The 21,989-nt window shown below is 38.4% G+C and overlaps 3 protein-coding genes across 4 annotated transcripts in view; 1 reads left to right on the forward strand and 2 right to left on the reverse strand.

Annotated features, from left to right (window-relative positions):
- nup214 (nucleoporin 214) overlaps window positions 1-21,989 on the reverse strand; it is a 319,628-nt gene that overhangs the window by 52,710 nt on the left and 244,929 nt on the right. The window lies entirely within an intron of this gene.
- On the forward strand, window positions 7,025-13,625 carry thnsl2 (threonine synthase-like 2). The gene is made up of 9 exons (XM_051689574.1): window positions 7,025-7,144; window positions 7,799-8,032; window positions 10,025-10,219; window positions 10,314-10,466; window positions 10,549-10,776; window positions 10,859-11,007; window positions 11,090-11,215; window positions 11,288-11,442; window positions 11,590-13,625. The coding sequence occupies exons 2-9, from the start codon at window positions 7,810-7,812 to the stop codon at window positions 11,831-11,833; spliced, it is 1,473 nt and encodes a 490-aa protein (XP_051545534.1). The 5' UTR covers window positions 7,025-7,144; window positions 7,799-7,809; the 3' UTR covers window positions 11,834-13,625.
- oxt (oxytocin) lies at window positions 15,655-17,762 on the reverse strand. The gene is made up of 3 exons (XM_051690251.1): window positions 17,640-17,762; window positions 17,337-17,538; window positions 15,655-15,794 (listed from the first exon to the last, which is right to left on the reverse strand). Exons 1-3 carry the CDS (start codon window positions 17,760-17,762, stop codon window positions 15,655-15,657), a joined length of 465 nt encoding a protein of 154 aa, XP_051546211.1.

The following is a 21,989-nucleotide window of genomic DNA, read 5'->3' on the forward strand; positions in this document are numbered from 1 at the left end:
ACTAATGAAAAAAAAACTAAGTAAGACAAATTTAAAATAACAGAGAAATAAAAACTAAATTAAAAACTATGATAACCCTGCATGTAACTCACATCACCTCATCTCTCATTAAAAATGAATGACTTTGTCAGAGAGAATGCCCCTTTAAAGAGTTCATTCTGAAATCATCAGCACTTTATATATTCTACTGCGTCATCTTCAGCTCTCTTCAGGTTCTGTTTACTTCATCGTAATATGTAAATTAAATTCTCGAAATAAAGAACAATATTTTGCTCTCTCTTCACACATTTTTGGTCTTCAAATGATTCCCTTTCTACTGTGCTGCTGTTCCAGTGTTTGGTGTTAAATGCACCTTGAAAAACGAAGAAAATGAGACATATGACTTACTCTCTAATTTCAGGAACAGGTTTTGGTGCATCCTCATCTAGAGGTTCCACTCTCATTCCGTGGCTGCAGAGGAAGGTGTGTTTGACAGACTGCCACACTTTCCGGAAGAAAGCGGAAATCACTTTCTTCTTACTCACTGAGGAAGAATCACAACAACAGTACAAATTAATCAGCATCTCAGTGTACTGTTGCATGTCAAATGCTCAGCTGTCACTCACCTCTAGTGTTTTTGGCAGGAGTAGATGTCGCACCAGATGCCAAATCAGCGTCACTCAACCCTGAGTGAGTGCTCTCAGTGTCTGCGAAGTAGAAGCTGCTGACGCTGACCTCTGGATCAACATCTTCATCATCCTCTTCCATGCAGAGCAGCCGTGAGGAGCTCAGGCAGAAACTGTCAGAACTGCAATCCGGTGAATTGGGGATGGCAAGGGGAGTAACGTTTAGGGGAGGGAAGTGTTGGGGGGCAAAATCAAGGGGGTTGAAGTCAAAGCTAGAGGCCGATGAGACACTTGGACTGTGACAAGTGAGCTCATTGGCCTCAAGATCTTCAAAGTGCATCATGTGGAAACTCTGTAGAGAAGAGAGACAGGAGAGGGCAAGGGTATCACACATCCAACACACTGTGGATTTGAAGATAGGATAAAATATGTTTCAACTAACCAACAAAGTCAAAATGCAGTAACTACACATTTTTGTCAAAATTGAGTTTGATCAAAATCGGGTCTCTTAGACTATGATCTGTACTCCGACAGGCAGTTTGGCTCAACTATTCTCAGAGAAAGCAGAGTGTGAAAATGGGAAAATCCATATTTGGCTGGAAAATTCAAAACATTGAAGCCATTTTTGGGTCATTATCAAAATATGGTGTCAAACATGTCCCTTGACTTTTCAGTCATGAAAAGATTTCAAATAATATAAAATGGTTTGACAACAAAAAGCTGTGGAAAAGAACTTCCAAAGCTCAAAGTTCAGGGGAAGAAGAGGCTGCTCAAATGTGAATCGGCCATGTCCATGAGCCATTTCTCAAGTGTCCGCAATACTAACAGATTGACTGCATACAGTGATTTTACATCATTGAAAAAGTTATTAATTTACATTTTAACTGTTTTTTTTTTGTTGTTTTTTTACTTTTGTCATTGGTGTTACATTGTTGGATGTAACACTCATTCACTAAACAGGGAGTGAGGGTATAGCGGCAGCCAATCTTTCATGTGAAAGATCATTTTTTTTTCTTAATAATAATAATGATTTAATGGTATGATTTACTGGTTTTAATCACCAACTTTATAATGCTTTTGACACCATCTTAAAAAAAATACCTTTTAAGATAATTTGTTACAACCTGTGCTTTATTTGTGAAACAAAGTAAAAAATAAATAAATAATAAAGAACAACAGTCAAGTTGTCCTTTATGAATAAAATAATGTCAAGATGTTAAAAATGTTTACCCTCAGCTTTTATGGGCGCAAACTGTTCAATAATGTCCACATGTTTTGAAAATGAGCCTTTTCTCAGTTCAGTGTTGGCGTAGTTACTGTGTTTTGGCTTTGTAGGGCAGTAAATCTAACCTAAGGACAGGTGACTGTTCAAACATGACGGGTGTTACAGGGTAGTTTTCATAAAAATGTGAAATCCAGAAATCATATCTTATTTTCATGTTAACTGTCATAGAATTACAAAAGGCACAAAAGTATTTGGACACTTTAGTCACACTTAAATATGTCTGAATATTAGATAACAAAATACTGAACCAAGAGGTGTTTATTTGATATTTAGCACATGAAAACTTTTCAAGCAAAAATTCGATAAAAAGAAGTTTGTTAGGTTTGAAATGATACAGATTCAATATTGAAAATGAAGACAAAGTATACAACTAACTTCAAACATACACTAAAAATCACTAGTTGCTTAAAAATAATTGTAAAAATGTCTTGAAAACTGACCGTGTTGTCCATGTCGTTTGTTTTCTCGATCTGAGTGGATTCTGAGTCTCCTGTGACGTCACACCCCATAAGTGACGTCACGTTCCATCAGCTCGTTCTAGACACGTGCGCTGTAGTCTGTCGTTCTGTTCTCTGTTGTTTGGAGAGAAAAAAAGTATAAACAGCAGCACTGACATGGAAAAACCTATACTCATTTACCTTAAATAAAGTTGTTAATTACATGTCTTAATAACGTCTGTGTTTTGATTTTAATTAATACCTGCAATAGCGACCTACTGTAAATAACCCTAACCATGAACATGTGTGTAAAACATTATTCTTCAAAAACAACTGTCTGTGTGTGTGTGTGCGCGCGCGCGTGAGTGTGAGTGTATGTGTGTGTGCGCGCGCGCGAGTGTGTGTATGTGTGTGTGTTTTTGTGTATGTGTTTGTGTGAGTGTGTGTGTGCGTGCGCGTGAGTGTGTGTGTGTGTGTGTGTGTGTGTGTGTGTATGTATGTTTGTGTGTGTGTGTGTGTGTATTTATCACTTTGTGGGGACCAAATGTCCCCATAAGGATAGTAAAACCCCACATTTTTGAAGTTGTGGAGACATTTTGTCGGTCCCCATGAGGAAAACAGCTTGTAAATCATAATAAACTATGTTTTATTGAAAATGTAAAAATGCACATTTTTTAGTGAGGGTTAGGTTTAGGGGTAGGGTTAGGATTAGGATTAGGGGATTCTTTTACCCTTGTTACAGTATATAGATCACCCGGGCCTTATTCTGATTTTCTTGGTGAATTCGCTAATTTTTCTGTTAGATCAAGTAGTTACTGTAGATAGAGCTTTAATTGTTGGTGACTTCAACATTCACATAGATAATGAAACTGGCACATTGGGATTAGCATTTATCAATATTCTCAACTCTCTTGGAGTCAGACAAAATGTAATAGGACCAACTCATCGCCATAATCATACACTAGATTTAATTCTGTCATATGGAGTTGATGTTGATACTATAGAAATTCTGCCGCAGAGCGATGACATCTCGGATCATTACCTCGTCTCTTGTTTGTTGCGATCAGCTAATGTTACTCAGTCTACACCACACTATTGTTCAGGTAGAACTATTCTTTCGACCACTAAAGATAGCTTCACTAATAATCTTCCAGATCTATCTCATACACTCAGTAAACCCCAAAGCCAAGAAGAACTTGATGAAATAACAGAAAATATACAGTCATCTCTAGCACTCTTGATAGTGTCGCCCCCCTTCGATTAAAGAAATTTAAAGAAAAAAGCCCTGCACCATGGTACAATGATCACACTCATGCTCTCAAGAGAGCAGCTCGGAAAATGGAGCGCAAGTGGAAGAATACAAAATTAGAGGTATTTCGCGGTGCATGGAAGGATAGTGTCTGTAGCTACAGACAGGCACTAAAATCTGCCAGATCAGCATATTTTAGCAAACTCATAGAAAATATCCACAACAATCCTAGGTGTTTATTCAGTACTGTGGCTAAATTGGTTAGGAATAAATCCTCAACAGAACCAGATATTCCGTCGCAGCACACGAGTAATGACTTCATGAATTGCTTTACTGATAAAATTGAAATAATAAGAAATAAAATTGGAATTATGCAAACATCTGTCATAGCACCTCAGAAAACAGTGTCTCATAATTTTCCTCACGAGCAACTTCAGTCCTTCGCTGTCATAGGTTATGAAGAGCTAACAAAACTTATCGAAACATCAAAAGCCACAACATGTTTGTTAGATCCAATAATCCTGTAATCTCAGAACCTCTTCTTAATATTATTAACTCCTTACTATCCTTAGGACATGTCCCAAGAAACTTTAGAGTGGCAGTTATCAAACCACTTATTAAGAAGCCACAACTTGATCCTGGAGAACTGGCTATTTATAGACCGATTTCAAATCTCCTGTTTATGTGGAAAATACTAGAAAAGGTAGTATCCTCCCAAATATGTTCATTTCTAAAGAGAAATAGTATATATGAACAAATTCTGTCAGGATTTAGGCCTCATCACAGTACAGAGACTGCACTTATCAGAGTTACAAATGACTTGCTCTTATCATCTGATTGTGGCTGCATTTCACCTCTAGTGCTTTTACATCTTAGTGCTGCATTCGACACGATAGATCACGACATTCTCTTGAATAGGCTAGAGAATTATGTTGGCATTTGTGGAGTTGCATTAGCATGGTTTAGGTCCTATTTAGCAGACCGCTACCAGTTTTAGGGCCTCTGCTTTTTTCCTTGTATATGCTTCCCCAGGGAGATATTATCAGGAATCATGTTTCCACTGTTATGCAGACGATACCCAACTTTATATTTCTTCAAAACCCAACGAAATTTCACAATTCTCCAAATTAGCAGTGTATCAGTGAAATCAAAGATTGGATGGCCAGAAATGTCCTTCTACTCAATTCCAACAAAACAGAGGTACTAATTATTGGACCAAAAACCTCTAAAAATAAGCCGCTAAAATATAATTTGACTCTCGATGGATGTACTGTTACATCATCTTCAACAGCGAAGAACTTAGGTGTTATATTTGATACCAATCTGTCCTTTGAAAATCAAATTACCAATGTTTGTAGAACAGCATTCTTCTACCTAAGAAATATTGCTAAATTCATGATTATTGTAATGCATTACTGGGAGGATGTCCAGCAAGTTCAATAAATAAACTTCAATTGGTTCAAAATGCAGCAGCCAGAGTGCTGACGAGAACCAAGAAATATGATCATATTAGCCCCATTTTTCATCATTACATTGGCTACCTGTTAAATTTCATATTCATTTTAAAATTCTGTTAACTACATACAAAGCTTTGAATGGTCTAGCTCCGCAGTATTTAAGTGACCTTCTACCACGCTATTTTCCATCACGTTCATTATGATCGCAAAATTCTGGCCTGTTAATAGTTCCTAGAATATCAAAATCCACAAAAGGAGGTAGATCCTTTTCATATTTGGCTCCTAAACTATGGAATAGTCTCCCTAACACTGTTCGAGATGCAGACACACTCACTCAGTTTAAGTCGAGACTAAAGACTCATCTATTTAGCCAGGCATACACCTAATTTATCCATCAACTCACAATTAGGCTGCTTTAGTTAGGTCTGCTGGAACCAGAAACAGTGATCATGATCTATAACTCTGCAGTAAATTTAATGGCATCTGTGCTAATATTATTTTATTTGTTTCCCTGTCTCAACCTCGGGACTCCTATCCTGAGGTCACCAGAACCAGCTGGATCCAGCTCCATTCCTGCTTCGTGTTGGACTCCACTGCTATGTGTGTCTGAGTGATGATGACTAATAGCAGCCGGTGCCAGCCAAACATCACTTCAGTCTATTACGATGGACTTCAGAGGATGAACTGATGCCAACTCCAACTGTAAGACATGGGATACTTCATATGCCACTGCCTGAGCCTTGGACTTAGGATGGACCCCACCGAACCTCACTGAAATGACCTGCCGGTTGAACTGCGATGCACCTAACTGATCTCTGCCTGCATCGCCTCAGACTAATGATGGACTACACTCTTGAAATGGAATACATAGACTATCATTTAACTGCCAACAAAAGCCTTCATCAGCCAACTAACAAAGGACAACGCATCTATGTGAACTTCTGCAGTTAATCCAGGATGAACTTCAAAGACATTAGTCATTAATCTTACAGTTCATACAAAATCTTTGTTTTAAACACTGACCCTTAACACTTACTTAGTTTAATAATTTTAAACCATGACTTGCACTGTACATAAGTAATATTGGCATTATATTCATGCTGTTAGCCAGAGGGGAACTGGCCCCAACAGTGAGTCTGGTTTCTCCCAAGATTATTTTTCTCCATTAACCAACATCTTATGGAGTTTTGTGTTCCTTGCCACAGTCGCCTTCAGCTTGCTCACTGGGGTTATAAATATAATTATTATTTAATTACTTATTTTTAAACACAATTCACAATCGTATTTTTATCAAACTACACAATGATGACTCTAAGACATTATAGATATTACAGTTTTATCTTCTGTTAATGCCCGATCTTCTGTAAAGCTGATTTGAAACGATGTGTGTTGTGAAAAGCGCTATACAAATAAAAATGTCTTGACTTGACGTTACTTTTCTCAGCGCAGGCAGCGACGATGGGCCCAGATGGACTGTCGTTTGTGATATCAGAATAGCAAATTTATTTAATCGTGTTTTTTATTTATTTATTTATTTTATTTTTAGAGAGAGAGAGATTGCAAGGCCCATTTATATCTCAGGTAGGCCTGCCGATTATAGGAATGAATAGTTTTTTTTAATGAATAGATAAGTTTGCTTTTTCGAGTACAGAAGTAAGACAAAAATGTCTTAAATTTTAATGCCCCCTTGTTTCTCATTGGAAAAAGCTACTTGCCGAAGGGTTATATGCTTTTCCGAATTTAACCATAGCTTTCGACCGCAGCCTTCTTATCTAGTAATCACAATCATGTGTGATTGGTCAATTCTGACAAGCGCTGAGAAAAGTTACAAGTATCACGTGACATCGCTAGATATTAAAATTATTATATTGGCTGTGTCTCGTTTGGAAGGCTGCGTCCTTTCAAACGAAACACAGAATTGTATCTGACCCATGAACCACTAAGCCCCGCCTACTGTTACAGTCACGTGTCACAAAAGTCCCAGAGATCAGCTGCTCTTCATCAGACAACTGACGTGAGCAGAGTCCACTCTGGGTGAAAGTTACAAGCGCGCTTTATATTGACAGAAGTCAGATCAGACAGTGAAATACTGCACAGAGACCCCATCACAGGTACTCTTCTGTTTATTGTTTTCATCCATTTTAAATATACTATTATGCATTTGAAAGAAAGAAATCATTTTAACAAGACAAACTTAAAACGTGAAAAGGCATGAAACCACAAAGATCTAGAAACTGTTGCAGTTCATATCTTTTCCTCTAGACATTTTCATAGGAGAACAATAAATATTCTCAGACGATTCACACATTGACCAGATGATTTGTACATTACAGGTACACATTGACACCGGGGCTAGTTGTCACAATGGCTGTATCACACTAAGTATAATGTTTTAAGTAATAGTTACTGATCTATAATATATTGCATTATAGATCTGTGGTCAGAGACCAAATGTGTGTCGGCTTCAAACGCCTTGTTCCGAACATGTTGTCACAAAAGGGTTTCTCCTTGGTAATACCTTTGAAAATGTACTTTACAGTAAGACGTGAAGGTTTGTGTATACTCTTCAATAGTTAACATGACCCTGATGGATGTTGGCTGGAGTAAAGATGGTGACAACTTGCCCCACTATAAAGAATGTGAGCACACTTGCTCAAACTCAGCTGAATGAAGCGTTCATGAACTCCTCTGATGTGATTGAGGAGGTTTGAGCTGGTGGTCATCACCACAGGACGTGTAATGGTGATGTTCATGTGTATCTGCAGGCGTGTGAGTGATGCATTACTGCAGCACACGTTCAGGAGTTCAGGGCTGCAGCTTCAGAGATGTGCTGTTCTCTGGATACGCTGCAGATGGGGGGATGTTCATGCCTGAAACGCTGCCATCACTGAGTCCAGAAACACTGAGATCCTGGAGATCATTCAGCTACCAGCAGCTGCTGTTTGAGATCTGCTCGCTCTTCATACCTCAGCATGAAATCCCACCACAGCACCTGGACGGTGAGACTGAGAGCATATTTACTGCCGCACGACAGGACGGTGGAACACACATTTGAGTGAAGTTTCTGTAAAAGCTGTTGGCTATAAGAAAGATGCCAGAACTCTTCAAAGAATCACCAAAAAGTACAGCCCCAAAATCCACTTTCTCTCACATCTAATGTTATAGCTCTCCTGAAAATGGACAATTATACACCTAAAAAAAAAAAAAATAATTTTTACGTTAAAAGGACTTGAAGAAGCCAATCAATGCAGTCGCCAGTAGTATAATATTAAGTCAAGTCATTTGTATTATTTTGTGTAGCGTTTTTCACAACACACATCGTTTCAAAGCAGCTTTACAGAAAATCATGCTTTAACCGAAAAAGAAGCTATAATATCTGTAATGTCTTAAAGTTTTCATTGTGCAGTTTAAATTAATTACACAATTGCAAATCATGCCTTAAAAATTCTTTGTCTTTAGTATAATATAAGCTTACAAAACTGAAATTCTGCTAAATGGCCTCTCTATTTCTGATAACCCTTTTAATAACATCAGTTGTCTTAAGAAATGCCTTTAATTGCAGTTCCAATCCTCCACGTGTTATGTTAATTATAATAATTATTTTACCGAATCATCCATAGATATTATTCAGTGAATGCAACCATCAGCATATACAGCCATACCAGTTGAGATAAATGGACACTCTGCAGCGCTTCAGTTGAAGATATTGAACATTACTTTTTTTATTGACCATATTCCATCTCATTTTTGGACAGACTTTAAATTAGACGTCAATTTAAATGTTTTAATGATTAATCGGAGCCGATAGTTGCTTTTTGGGACTATCGTTATCAGCAAAAATCTATGGCGATAGTTGCCGATAATTTATTCATCATTTCGCCATTTCAAAATATGAGTCCTCGGTGTGTTTCGGTCTGTTTATACTTAGAAGTCCCGCATTATGCACCAGATCTTTATTTTTTTCTGGTTATTTTGGGGATTTTTGTTGAACAATAATTATGCACCAGATCTTTATTTTTTTCTGGTTATTTTGGGGATTTTTGTTGAACAATAAACTGCATCTGGGATTTTATATATTTAGGACTCTTTGTCTGTGCCCATCATAGTTAGGAAAGAATAAGATTATTTTATTTTTTGACATTCTGTAAATACATTTTAAAAACTATCAGCTGATTAAACGGTTATCGGCCTTTTCCACCACCTTAGTTATCAGTATCGGCAAAATCCACTATCAGTTGACCTCTAAAACAACACATTTAGAACCGTATGATATTGGCTTGACGAGTCAACATAATCTACCCTGGTGTGTTATATCTTTTCTAACTGACCTGACTTGCAGGTTTTCACACAGCAGATGATCAAAACCCTGAAAAATCCTATAGACTTACATTGACGGAATGTTCAAATGTGCCAAAACTATTAAAACAGGCAACTGTCAAAAAATTCAAAAGTAATCTGCTTTAACCCTTCCTTGGTGTTGCGGGTCATTTTGACCCATTTTTAAAATGGTTCTAAATGTGTCCGAAAGTTCCGCAAGGCCAAGGAAGGGTTAAGTTGCTCTCACTTTCTCTCTCTTTTGCTTTTTTCTTTCTTTATCCAGCCATCCATATGATGTCTGTATATCCATCAAACTTTAAACTTTTAAAACTAGCTTCAAAACTTTCAGACAAGGCTTCAAACAAGCATTAAAGTCTCAACCAACTTTACCTATCAAGTGTGTTTTAAAGTCCGTAAGTGTATATCACATTCTCTTACTCATTTTAGCCAAACCTTTCATTCACATTGAGAGAGAGGCATTAAAAAGCCTTTGAATGTCATATTTTGTAATTCCAACCTCAAGATTCATATATGTAATAATAATAATAAAATATGTCATATGAATGGTTGTAACAGAACAATTAAACAAGTCCAAAAGATGTACCTTGTATCTGTGATCTTCTTGAATTACTGAAAACAACTTTTTTAGATCTTTTTTCAATCTTTCCTTCTAGAGCTCATTTCACAGGCGCTGTCGAAGTTCTCCATTCCAGACGCGGTGAGAATAGTTAAACTCAAAGACTCCCTGTCCGTCCTGGAGTTATTTCACGGTGAGACACTGGCGTTTAAAGATCTGGCCATGTCTTGCACGGCCCGCTTTCTGGAATATTTCTTAAGCAAAGAGAACGAACATGCCACAATACTAGTAGGTATGACATGCCGCGCGTCCCATCAGTATTGATGTGTGGATGAGGGTAACTCTTGTGTGCAGCGACTGATGAATCAAAGTCTCTGTATTCTCAGGTACATCTGGTGACACGGGCAGCTCGGCCATCAGGAGTGTGTCTGGCATCAGTGAGGTGGACGTTGTGGTGGTGTTTCCCCGCGGACGCATCAGCAGCGTGCAGGAGAGACAGATGACCACCAGCAGAGCGGACAACATCCATGTGTTTGCAGGTTAAAGAGTTGTGTGCCATATTTGAATGCTCTCAAATGTGAATGAGATTTACTAATCGGTGCAATGTGCTTACTCCGGCAGCGGACGGGACATCTGATGACATCGACGTGCCGTTGCGGAAACTGTTTGCTGATGTGGATTTGGTGAAACATCACAGCCTCATGAGCCTGAACTCCGTGAACTGGTCCAGAATCCTGGTGCAGCTGGCACACTTCCTGTACGCATACCTGCAGCTGAGCGCACTGGACGCAGACACGCTGCCGGTGCTGGAGGTGCTGGTGCCCACTGGAGGTGCTGGGAACATCACTGGTCAGTATGTGTGCTGATCAACATCTGTCAGGACCACATGTCAGCCCAAAAAAATGATTTGTATGTGTTGTTGATGCTTTAGCTGGATTGATCGTGAAGCTGATGGGAGTTCCTCTTCAGCTCGTCGCCATGACGAACTCCAACGACATCATCCGGCGCACGGTCGAGAGTGGTGATTTCTCCATGGCGAGCGGCGTCAGACGAACCCTTGCTCCAGCCATTGACATTCAGGTGCCACACTGGGACGTTTCTTAGCGTTTACATGTCTGTGTTTGTTCATACTGTGTGTAAATCAAGGTGTGATTACTCACAGGACCCGTACAACATGGAGCGAGTGTTCTGGCTGCTGTCTGCCAAGGATGGCGTGATGGTGAAGAACATGATGGAGAAGTTTCAGAAGACACACGCACTCTCTCTCTCCATGTCACTCCATAAACAGGTGATGTCTCCATCAAGCAAAAGTTGAGTGAAAAGTAATTTTACATTGTTGACATCAGTGTGTTTGCTGCAGTTGTGTGCAGTGTTGTCTTCGGGTTCAGTGTCTGATGAAGGAATACTGGACACCATGAGGAGATGCTGGCAGGACAATCGTTATCTGCTCTGTCCTCATACTGCTGTAGGTGTCTGGTACCACTATAACTGCCCCATCACAGCAGGACAAAACAGGTAAAAACTGAAATAACAAAACAACCATAAGCTCACTCGCACCAGGATCAAGGCATGAGCACATCACACTTGCTGTGAGACAATAATTATTCTTCCTGTGAGATATAATAGTGATTACATAATAAAACAACGTCTCTTCTCTTTCAGATGTTGCATAGCGACCGCGTCGCCAGCCAAGTTTTGTGAAGCGGTGCAGAAGGCCGGTTTGACCCTTGACCTCCCTGAAGCGTTGCAGGCGTTAGACTCACTGGAGACCCGTTATCAAGTTCTGGAAGAATCGGACGACTGGGAGTCCAAACTGAGACAACACATTGAGCTCATCGGCTCCGTGAGACGGCGTGGAGAAACATTTTACCCAGCAGGACGACTGATATCTGATGAGCCCATTTAAATTATTAAATGAAGGATTCACCGTAGCTTTTTAATCAGGAATGTTCTGCTTTTTGCAGTCTTGTTAGGGAACAAAGTAGTGAATTCTTCCTTGGCGATTTGTCCAATTTGAGTGAAATTTGGTGTAAATAATTTAGAGACAAATAAGGTTATTAAGAGAATTTTGAGAATTTCAGGCATAGTGTTCATGCAATGTCCAAAACTTCACAAAATACTCATACAACTCAATCTGAGGACAAATTTAATCAGTTTCCAGTGATAGGAGACACTGTAACTTGGTTTGCCAACCGTTCTTTATAATGTGGTTGCGTCCTGTATTTAAAGGGGTCATGACATGCCTTTTTCTATTATTTTAATGTTCCTTGAGGTTCACTTATTAATATTAGTAATGTTCTTTGCACAAAAAAAGCAGTCATATATTTGTAAAACATGATCATTTTTCACCATCATTCTGACTGTCTGTCAGAAACAGAGTGCTGCTGGTGCTGCTTCTCCTTTAAGATTTGACAGTACACGCCTACTGTTCTGATTGGCTCTCTGCTCTTGACTGACCTGCCATCTCACTGCTCATTTCTACTGGGCGGGGCTACGGAGATGATTAAGGTAAAGTAGGCATTGATATGTTGTTGTGGAGGCGGTCAGATGCAAATGTCTACTCCAGTGTGACATCACAATGTGGAGGAAGTAGAGGTGGGAATCACTAGGTAACTGGCGATACAATATTATATCGATATCTAGGTCACGATACAACATAATTGCGATTCTTTATTTTTGGAGTATTGCGATATCATATTTTACTCACTGTCTTTCATTCTTATTCATAGGCTATTCACCAAATGCATTATTAAATAAATATAAAAGTGCCTCAAATAAATTGAATGTAAACCATATATTTGTGAAGATAAACAATACTGACCCTCAGATTATTTGAGCGATTCATTAAAGAATCGGAGTAATGTTATATCCTATCACAAATAGAGATCCGCAATTGACTCAAATAAGTCTATCACTTTTAAATAAATATTCTAATTTGATATATATTTGACAATAATATATTATTCTTATTGTTGTTGTTATTGTTAATAATAATATAGTTATATTACACTCTAAAACCTTCTGGCTTTTATTTTTGCATAATTATAGGAAGAACTTTTGAGTTTCTGTCTGTAGGCTAGTTAACAGTAGTTTTAATGTGCTTCCCAACAATGTGCTGTGTTTGTTAGTGTTTGTGTGTGTGTGTGTATCTGTGTGTGTGTGTGTGAGAGATTGTTTGTGTGTGAGTGTGTATCTGTGTGTGTGTGTGTATCTGTGTGTGTGTGTGTGTGAGAGAGAGTGTGTATCTGTGTGTGTGTGTGTGTGTGTGTGTGTGTGTGTGTGTGAGTGTGTATCTGTGTGTGTGTGTGTGTGTGAGAGATTGTTTGTGTGTGTGAGTGTGTATCTGTGTGTGTGTGTGTATCCGTGTGTGTTTATGTGTGAGTGTGTGTGTGTGTGTGTGTGTGAGCATACAGACAGTATTTTTCCCTTTAAATGCATCCTTTTGTGATTCACAAAACTATTGTTTGGCTTCAAGAGACTTTGAATATAATGCATGAGTCATATGGACTACTTTAAAAGTGCTTTTATGCTTTTTTAATGTCATATTGGAGCTTGACTGTAATGACCATGACACACTATAACACACATTATAATTAATAATTAACCAGAGCACTAGAAACTGCGCTAATGTGCTAATGACCAAAAGAGCGATCACTTCATTTCTGGTAATAAGGATTTACTGTAAATGTGGAACATAACATTTTTTTTCCGGACCAAAATTTTGCCAATCTCTGAATTTGAAAGAAGGCTGCGGATTTTGAATAGTCTCCGACTCATTCATGTTGTCAACAACTTTTGTTGTGGGTGACATCAAAGGAGTTCCGTTCTGTCTCAGCAGTAAATCATAATAACTGTGCCATCTCTAGAAGGAAGTAGAGAACGAGTCGTTTTGGCAGCTTGGTTTCAACAAATGCTCTTTTTTTTTGCAGTGAGGAAGTTTTGAGTTCTGAAACTTACAGAATGTTTTTATAGTACAATGTCAAAAGATCAAGGAAAATTTGATTCCTCATGTCATGACCCCTTTAAAGATGATATACTGTGTACCTTATTAAAGGGGCGGTCACACTAGGCTTTGAGCACCAACGGACCAGGATATGATGTCATGTGGGAGGTCTTCTGGTGTAAGTAAATAATACATCACAAATAACTAATAATATCATATTAAAAAAGTTCAGATATATTGTCGACTCACTTTTCTACAACATTAAAATACAGCTTTAAAATATGTATTCTTTGTTTTGAGCCAAGAGGTCAACGTGTGACGTTTAGATCTTCTATTGGTCACGCGTCCTCTCGTACGAATTCACGGTTCAGATTTCACCAAACTTGAACTTTGGTACACAGCGTTTTACGTAATTTCTTCACATGATCTTGCGTTTCCTATCTCCTGCGCTTGGAAGCATTTGAACGGGAGTGAATGGAGCACGAAGTGTAGTGATTCATCCTGTATTTTCCAACACATCATTTAATACACTAATTAGAGCTCTTCAACTGGAGGCCTGTGGGTTTTTTTTTTATCCGTCCCTATGCTTGATTTTGATGAAATCACTGTGCAATCTGAAATTGTTTTTTGATGCAAAACCTCTTTAGGTATGCATGTGAGTAGTATGTATACATTTTAAACACTTCTAATTTGCTTGGACTTTGATGATTGCCCTTTGCAGCAGATGTATACTTCATGAAGCTACTGTAGATGTCTGTGTTTAAAGTGATCTCTGCGCATTAACAGTTCTGAATAAATGACGCAATCTCACAAATGAATTCTGCTTGGAAATGATTGTCTACTGTGTGTGTGATTGTGTGTGTGGGGGGGGGGGGGGGGGGGCAAGATTAAGTGGTTCACGAGGACTGGTAATTACAAGGGTATTATGCTATAAATGTGGTTTATGAGGACATTTCTAGTGTCCCCATAATTCAAATCGCTTAAACATACTAAACATTGTTTTATTGAAAATGTAAAGATGCAGAAAGTTTTTTGTGAGGGTTAGGTTTAGGGGTAGGGTTAGGGGATAGAATCTATAGTTCATACAGTATAAAAATCATTATATCTGTGGAGAGTCTAATAATGATAGCTGCACCAACATGTGTGTGTGTGAAGCTGTTTAACTTGTGAGGGTTTTATTGCAGTATAAAAGTTTTAGAAGGGCTTTGTTTATAATGGTGTGTGTATGGTAAAGAAACCAGTTCTGCTGAAGCATTTGGAAAACATACTGCTGTGTAAATCTGATCACTAGCATTTTACAGAATGAGGCCCATTAAAGTATATTCACTCTAAACAGCTGTGAAACATATAATGCACCTGATCCATACAAACATCATTTTTGTTTTCTGCGTATACTGTATACTGAAGTATTACTGCAGATATGAAGGTGTCACAGATGACCCGGCTGTGTGCTGTTATCAGTCTGTGTGACCTTTGACACTCAGCTCTTTATATAGTGCTGTTTGCTTCACAATCATCACAACTGCTCAAAGTACCACACCACTCACATTTTCTTCATAAATCTAGTTTTCTCTTTATGAACTTGAATTTGTGTCAGTTATGAAAGTCAACAGTGATACGTTCTCTCTGACTTTAATAGCTGCACAGTCAATACTATCAATACAGTTCTACTAATATCTGGATTAGCCATGTACGTCTATCGGCTATACAAAGTTTATTTACAAAAGGTCTTCAAGAATCATTCTGATTGGCTGGTGGTCTCCTGAGCTGATGTCACTCTGCTGTCACTGGTGGAGTCTGTACGGGTGGGCGTTGTTTGACAGGTGCAGTAGTTTCAGCAGTAGATCTTGGCTGCTGGCAGGTTGACTGACGGCTGTAGCATCACCGTCACCATCAACACACGAATGATCAATGCTGCAGCCCTCTGATTTACATACAAAACATTACACATCATGTACTGTTTAAATTTCATCTGACTCATTAGTGGGGGGAAAAAAACCTCGACAATCCTTTCTTAACTTTCAATTGTTTAAAAAATGAAACAAACTAATCAGTTTAAGTCAAATAAATCTCTCAGAATCACATTATGACAGAAATCACATGAATAATGTAATTTTGTTGTGCAAGCTACGATTACAAATCTAAATATTCAGTCCAAAAGTCTGAGACTGCATTGAAAATCTAGAACTTTCTACATTTAAACCAGGAATAAGACAACATTTTGGGATTTACAAAATATATTAAGTTTTATCATTCAGCTCCTGTGCATGTTGACATTACAGCAAAAGGGTGACATATTTATATTTATTTGTGTTACACTTTTAACTGACAAACAATTTGTAATGAAAAATTCTTAACATCAATGTTCCCTTAAGTGTTTATAAAGGGGTTCAATAATAACTAATAAATTATTTACTAATGCATTATAAGGGGGCCTGGGTAGCTCAGTGAGTATTGTCGCTGACTACCACCCCCAGAGTCGCGAGTTCAAATCCAGGGTGTGCTGAGTGACTCCAGCCAGGTCTCCTAAGCAACCAAATTGGCCCAGTTGCTAGGGAGGGTAGAGTCACATGGAGTAACCTCCTCGTGGTCGCGATTAGTGGTTCTTGCTCTCAATGAGGCGCGTGTTAATTTGTGCGTGGATTGCAGAGAGTAGCATGAGGCTTCACATGCTGTGAGTCTCCGCAGTGTCATGCACAACAATTCATGTGATAAGATGCGCGGATTGATTGTCTCAGAAGCGGCAGCAACTGAGACTTGTCCTCCGCCACCCGGATTGAGGTGAGTAACCGCGCCACCATGAGGACCTATTAAATAGTGGGAACTGGGCATTCCAAATTGGGATTTTTTTTGAAAAAGCATTATAAATCTTTTATATGCAGTTATAGCAACATGCGGCAACTTTCATCCAAAACTAACATACAAATAACTTACATGTTATAAATGCTTAATAAATACACTTATTCATACTTATCAAATTAATCAAAAACACTGAAACACTGAAGTCAAAAGAATGGTGTTACTCCAAGTGCTGTCCCAACTTAACTAGTCCTAGCTACCTAAAGTCCTCTGCAAAAACACTTTTCAGCAATTCATGCTCATTCACAGCAGATATTATATAATAATGCCTGATGACGATTAAACCATACTCAACTTTATATACATAGGTTACTAATGTTGAATAAGTGTTCTTATTAAGCATTTATAATGTGAGGTAAAATGGCTCACTATTTGGCAGGTATTGCATGAAATTCACCCTTTTTATGCATGCTGTTATAAATGCACATCAATGATGTGTAATGCATTTGTAAATTAATTATTAGTCACCAATGAACCCCTTGTAAACTCTTAACAAAGGGAACACAACTGTAAAGCATTACCGAATGTTTTTAATTGTAACCAAGCACTAGTGATCTCAGGTTTTTGGACCCTGCTGTATGTACAATATGACAAAGGTAAAACTGACCTGAGTCACAGCAGACTCCTGGAGCAGCACAGCGGCCCTCATAACCGCACACTTTCCCACCGGCCTCACATGGGGAGGGCAGAAAATCCTCCTCCAGACAGCGAAGAGTCTCCGGAGAGCCCAGCAGACAGCCGAGACCCTCACCACAGCAGATACTGGGACCAAAACACTGGCCGCGATCCCCCGGACCGCATGACATACACTACACAGAGATGAGACATGAAAATTCATTACATTAGGCATTTCAAAGTCATTTCAATCTACAATTCCATGCCAAAGTGTTGAAGGAATAATCGAACACACCTTTCGAGAGGGCGAATCCTGTATGGCTCGTTTACCACCGATGGGGCAGTTGGAGATGTAACAGGCTGAGCAGACAGACAGCAGATACAGCAGAGAAAACACTGAGAACACACTTCCAGACATATCTGTGCCGGAGACACAAACAAAATCGATTATACAACATCAGACATTCCTTATGCATACAGATATCGTAAAGAAAGATGCAGTACTTACTGTGCAAAGGCTGAAATTGACAGGTAGCGAAACGATTCAGCTTTTGAGCAGTAATGTTCATTTGTATGTGGTTACGAGACTCTTTTATACCTCTTTGCTCTCTTTACTGCATGATATTATCACATTATTACCTGTTAGCTTCAATCAGCAGCCATGATCATCTAAATGTTAATGATGTGACCTGATTAGGCCAGTGCACTGGTCACTACATCATCCAGAAATGGTGGCGTCCATCATTAGCAGCTCGTGATCAGGCATTCAATCAGACAGATGTGAGACAGAAGCTCAGTTCAGAAGCAGAGGGATCTGTGAAGTGGCTTTGAGAAACTTTAGGCTTTGTGCTTTGGCTAAAATGGAGCCAGTGTTTATAGATTACTTCTGAAATGTAATCCAGTACTGATTACAAATAACACGACTAAAATGGTTAGCATTAACAGTCTTTAAGATTGCATTTTTAGGTAATCTAATCTGATTACTGCTAGATTACTCATTGCATGTTTTGATGAAAATCAGAGTCACTGAGTAAAACAAAAGATTCTTAAAGGGGCATGAAATACTAACACTATTTAGTAAGTATTTTGTACTTAGTAAATTAGGAACAGGGATTGGACTATTTTGTTCATCTGTCTTTAAAATCAATAATGAGAGGATTTCTCTAGATACGTTGTAGAGATGTATGATTTGCAACATGTGTTTTCACAGAAGAGTTTGTGTAGTACTTTAGGTAACTAAAAGATTTTGACAATTGGCTTAAAGGAATAGTTCACCCAAAAATGAAAATTTGCTGATAATTTACTCTCAGGCCATCCAAGATGTATGAGTTTCTTTCTTCATCAAAACAGAATTTAAGATTTTTAGGATTTCATTTGTCCCTACAGTCAGATCACTTTAGCAATCATTATTCAGCCTCAGTTGAGTTACAACTGAACACCAGCGAACAGAACTTATGATATGTTGTGTGCTCAAAAACATGACAGGCAGTTAATGTCTGTACTGCCAAGATCTGCCTGATGACACAGTAGTGTGAACAGCAGAGGGCTGAGTACTGAGCCTTGTAGTAACTTGCTCTTCTGCAGAAATTACTTTAACTTCTGAGCTGGCTTGCATACGTCAGCAGAGAATAGAAGTAATTTCTGCAGAATAGCAAGTTACTACATTCTAATTACAGAGTACGAGGACAAAAGAAATGAATAAAACAACAAATATGTATGGATGAATCGTTCACAATAAGACCAGTAACATGCATTTAGATTTTGATTTCATGCTTACTTCACTTATTAAGCTAGGACACGAGAAAGCTTTTGGAGTCAACCCTAATTAATCCATTTGTAGAGTGAAGTGTGAATTCTTGACTAACAGATCCTAGGATCTACGATTAAACCTCGTATTCAATTTGAACACACATGGTGTCCCACAAGGCTCAGTACTCAGCCCTCTGCTGTTCACACTACTGTGTCATCAGGCAGATCTTGGCAGTACAGACATTAACTGCCTGTCATGTTTTTGAGCACACAACATATCATAAGTTCTGTTCGCTGGTGTTCAGTTGTAACTCAACTGAGGCTGAATAATGAGTGCAAAAGTGATCTGACTCAGGTCACTCGCTAACTACCAAATTGTCAAATTGAACACATCCTCTCTGCTTTTTAATAATTTATCTCTAATTAGCCCGTAATAAGTCACATATCCCATGGATTTAATCTAATTATATAATAATTACACTGGTCAAAATGGACAGACGTTTTCTTTGGCCACTCTGATGGAAAGTCACATGCTGCTTTTACCAAACGGAACGGATTGCATTACTTGATCATTTTATTAAAGCACTTGTAGCAGCTGAAACCCAAGGCATTGTGTTTTCAAATAGCTCTAGCTGTTTAAGGGAATGAAAATATCAATGAACCTGATAATCAAATGAGAATGACTGTGAGGGGCCATAAAATGTGTCTGTTTTATTCAACAACAGAAATTATGTTTCTTTCATGTTTCTTTGAAATGTATATAAGCAGTTTGTCTTTACAGTTTCTGTTCAATGTAAGTTAAATCTGTGGCTCTTTTCATCCTTTTTTAAAAATATGTAATTTTTGCAACCTAGTCTCATAGAATGAACATTACTATGACTACATTTGTGCAAACTGAGTTTTACATGCCGCATTCTGCATTTCGCCGCGGTTTCCTGGTGAAATGAACACTAGAGGCGCCAAAACAACTTTTATTCACTTTCACACAAATCACAAGTACAACAACTGATGACTTTATAAACACCTATTACTCACACACTGCTACATTAAGATATTGAAACACTTTTTGCTATAACACATCATTTGAAAAAACAATACATTTTAACGCTTGTATTACAGACATTTACACACTTATTCAAATGTGATTAGGTACAGTGTTGGACTCTAGACTCAGAAGACCACAGTTCAAGTCCACCCAAATACTCAAGCTGACACGTGAGACAAAAGTGTCAAAGAAGTGACATGAGATGATGTGGTTGCTTCAGAAAATGTGCTTTTCATTTCGTATTTGCACACTATCGGTTTGGTTTAGGTGTTGGTTAAGGGTAAAGATGTCTGTTTTCTTCTCTATTTTGATTTTAGGACACTATCGGTTAGGTTTAGGTTTAAGTTTTAGATTAGGAAGGTACATTTTACTCATTAAAACCTCCATCTAATATTCACCTTAAAAACCTCGTCTGATTGCAACAGCATTTCACTCACTTTTGGCACCCCTTACTGGACATTTCACATGGAAACTGCAGTCAAACGTGTAATACAGCATGTAATTTCATTCGACCAAAACACAGTCATGTAATATTCATGAGATCAGGCTGAATTTTTGTAAATGGCAAAAACGTTGTTTAACTGTTATGCTCGTTATTTCTGTAACAGAATGTAATAATCTTTTTTTTTTTTTAATCCCCTTTTCTCCCCAATTTGGAATGCCCAATTCCCACTACTTAGTAGGTCCTCGTGGTGGTGCGGTTACTCACCTCAATCCGGGTGGTGGAGGACAAGTCTCAGTTGCCTCCGCTTCTGAGACAGTCAATCCACGCATTTTATCACGTGGCTCGCTGTGCATGACACCACAGAGACTCACAGCATGTGGAGGCTCATGCTACTCTCTGCGATCCACACACAGCTTACCACGCGCCCCATTGAGAGCCCCATGTGACTCTACCCTCCCTAGCAACCAGGCCAATTTGGTTGCTTAGGAGACCTGGCTGGAGTCACTCAGCACGCCCTGGATTCAAACTCGTGACTCCAGGGGTGGTAGTCAGCGTCAATACCCGCTGAACTACCCAGGCCCCACCACAGAATGTAATAATCTTAATTATGGGATAGATTATTCCTTTAGTCCTGTTGTTGCCTTTACAGCAACAAGTATGTACATTTTGTAATAATGATATTTGAATGCCCAGCGCTGCAGATCTGTTTGAGCTATGGATCTGAAATATCACACTTATGTTCTTCTTCTCATAAAGAATAAATCTGCCTTCTGCACTCATGATATCAGGTAAACCTACATAAAGTTAGAAGCAAAGTCAGTAGCTGTTTGAATAAATGCAATATCATTGAAAGCTGATAGAGGGAGTTTCACTGAGCATTCTGAGGTTTAAAAATCATAAGAGATGATGAGTGAGTAATGTTCTACATTATTAGTTTTATCTTTAAACTGCTCACTTTGTGTAATTTTTTTGTATGTTAAACATTTTCTTTTATCCCAGTTTATGAGTAATCCATTAGTAGTTATATTTCCTGACAAGTGTAAACATTGTGACTCATGTGGTGCTTGCTTTTATGGCCAATGGCCGACGAGGGGTGGGACAAAAGGGCGGTTTGGGAAACCTATTTGAAAACTATAATCCACTTTTGGATTATACTTGCTTGTTTTGATTATTGGGGCCCCTGTGTCTGTGTGTGTGTGTATATATATATATATAAATGTTTTACGGACATCCTTAGCATCTATTCTCAGTTTGGCTGGGAATATCAGTGCAAAAGCCACCTTCCATTGATGTTAGAGTTTCTTGCATTCCTTGACCCGATCACGTATATATATATATATATGTATGTATATATATATATATATATATATATATATATATATATATATATATATATATATATATAT

This window comes from Myxocyprinus asiaticus, chromosome 4, assembly GCF_019703515.2.
Source record: "Myxocyprinus asiaticus isolate MX2 ecotype Aquarium Trade chromosome 4, UBuf_Myxa_2, whole genome shotgun sequence".
NCBI lineage: Eukaryota > Metazoa > Chordata > Actinopteri > Cypriniformes > Catostomidae > Myxocyprinus > Myxocyprinus asiaticus.

What these genes read in the sequence shown, in the direction of transcription:
- thnsl2 (XM_051689574.1), top strand. Translation starts at nt 7,810, where the DNA reads ATGCATTACTGCAGCACACGTTCAGGAGTTCAGGGCTGCAGCTTCAGA. An exon ending in CCCACCACAGCACCTGGACG is followed by an intron (nt 8,033 to 10,024) that starts GTGAGACTGAGA and finishes CTTTCCTTCTAG; the next exon opens with AGCTCATTTCACAGGCGCTG. An exon ending in CAACATCCATGTGTTTGCAG is followed by an intron (nt 10,467 to 10,548) that starts GTTAAAGAGTTG and finishes TTACTCCGGCAG; the next exon opens with CGGACGGGACATCTGATGAC.
- oxt (XM_051690251.1), bottom strand. Translation starts at nt 17,762, where the DNA reads ATGTCTGGAAGTGTGTTCTCAGTGTTTTCTCTGCTGTATCTGCTGTCT. An exon ending in AGGATTCGCCCTCTCGAAAG is followed by an intron (nt 17,539 to 17,639) that starts GTGTGTTCGATT and finishes ATCTCTGTGTAG; the next exon opens with TGTATGTCATGCGGTCCGGG. An exon ending in AGGAGTCTGCTGTGACTCAG is followed by an intron (nt 15,795 to 17,336) that starts GTCAGTTTTACC and finishes TATGTAAATCAG; the next exon opens with AGGGCTGCAGCATTGATCAT.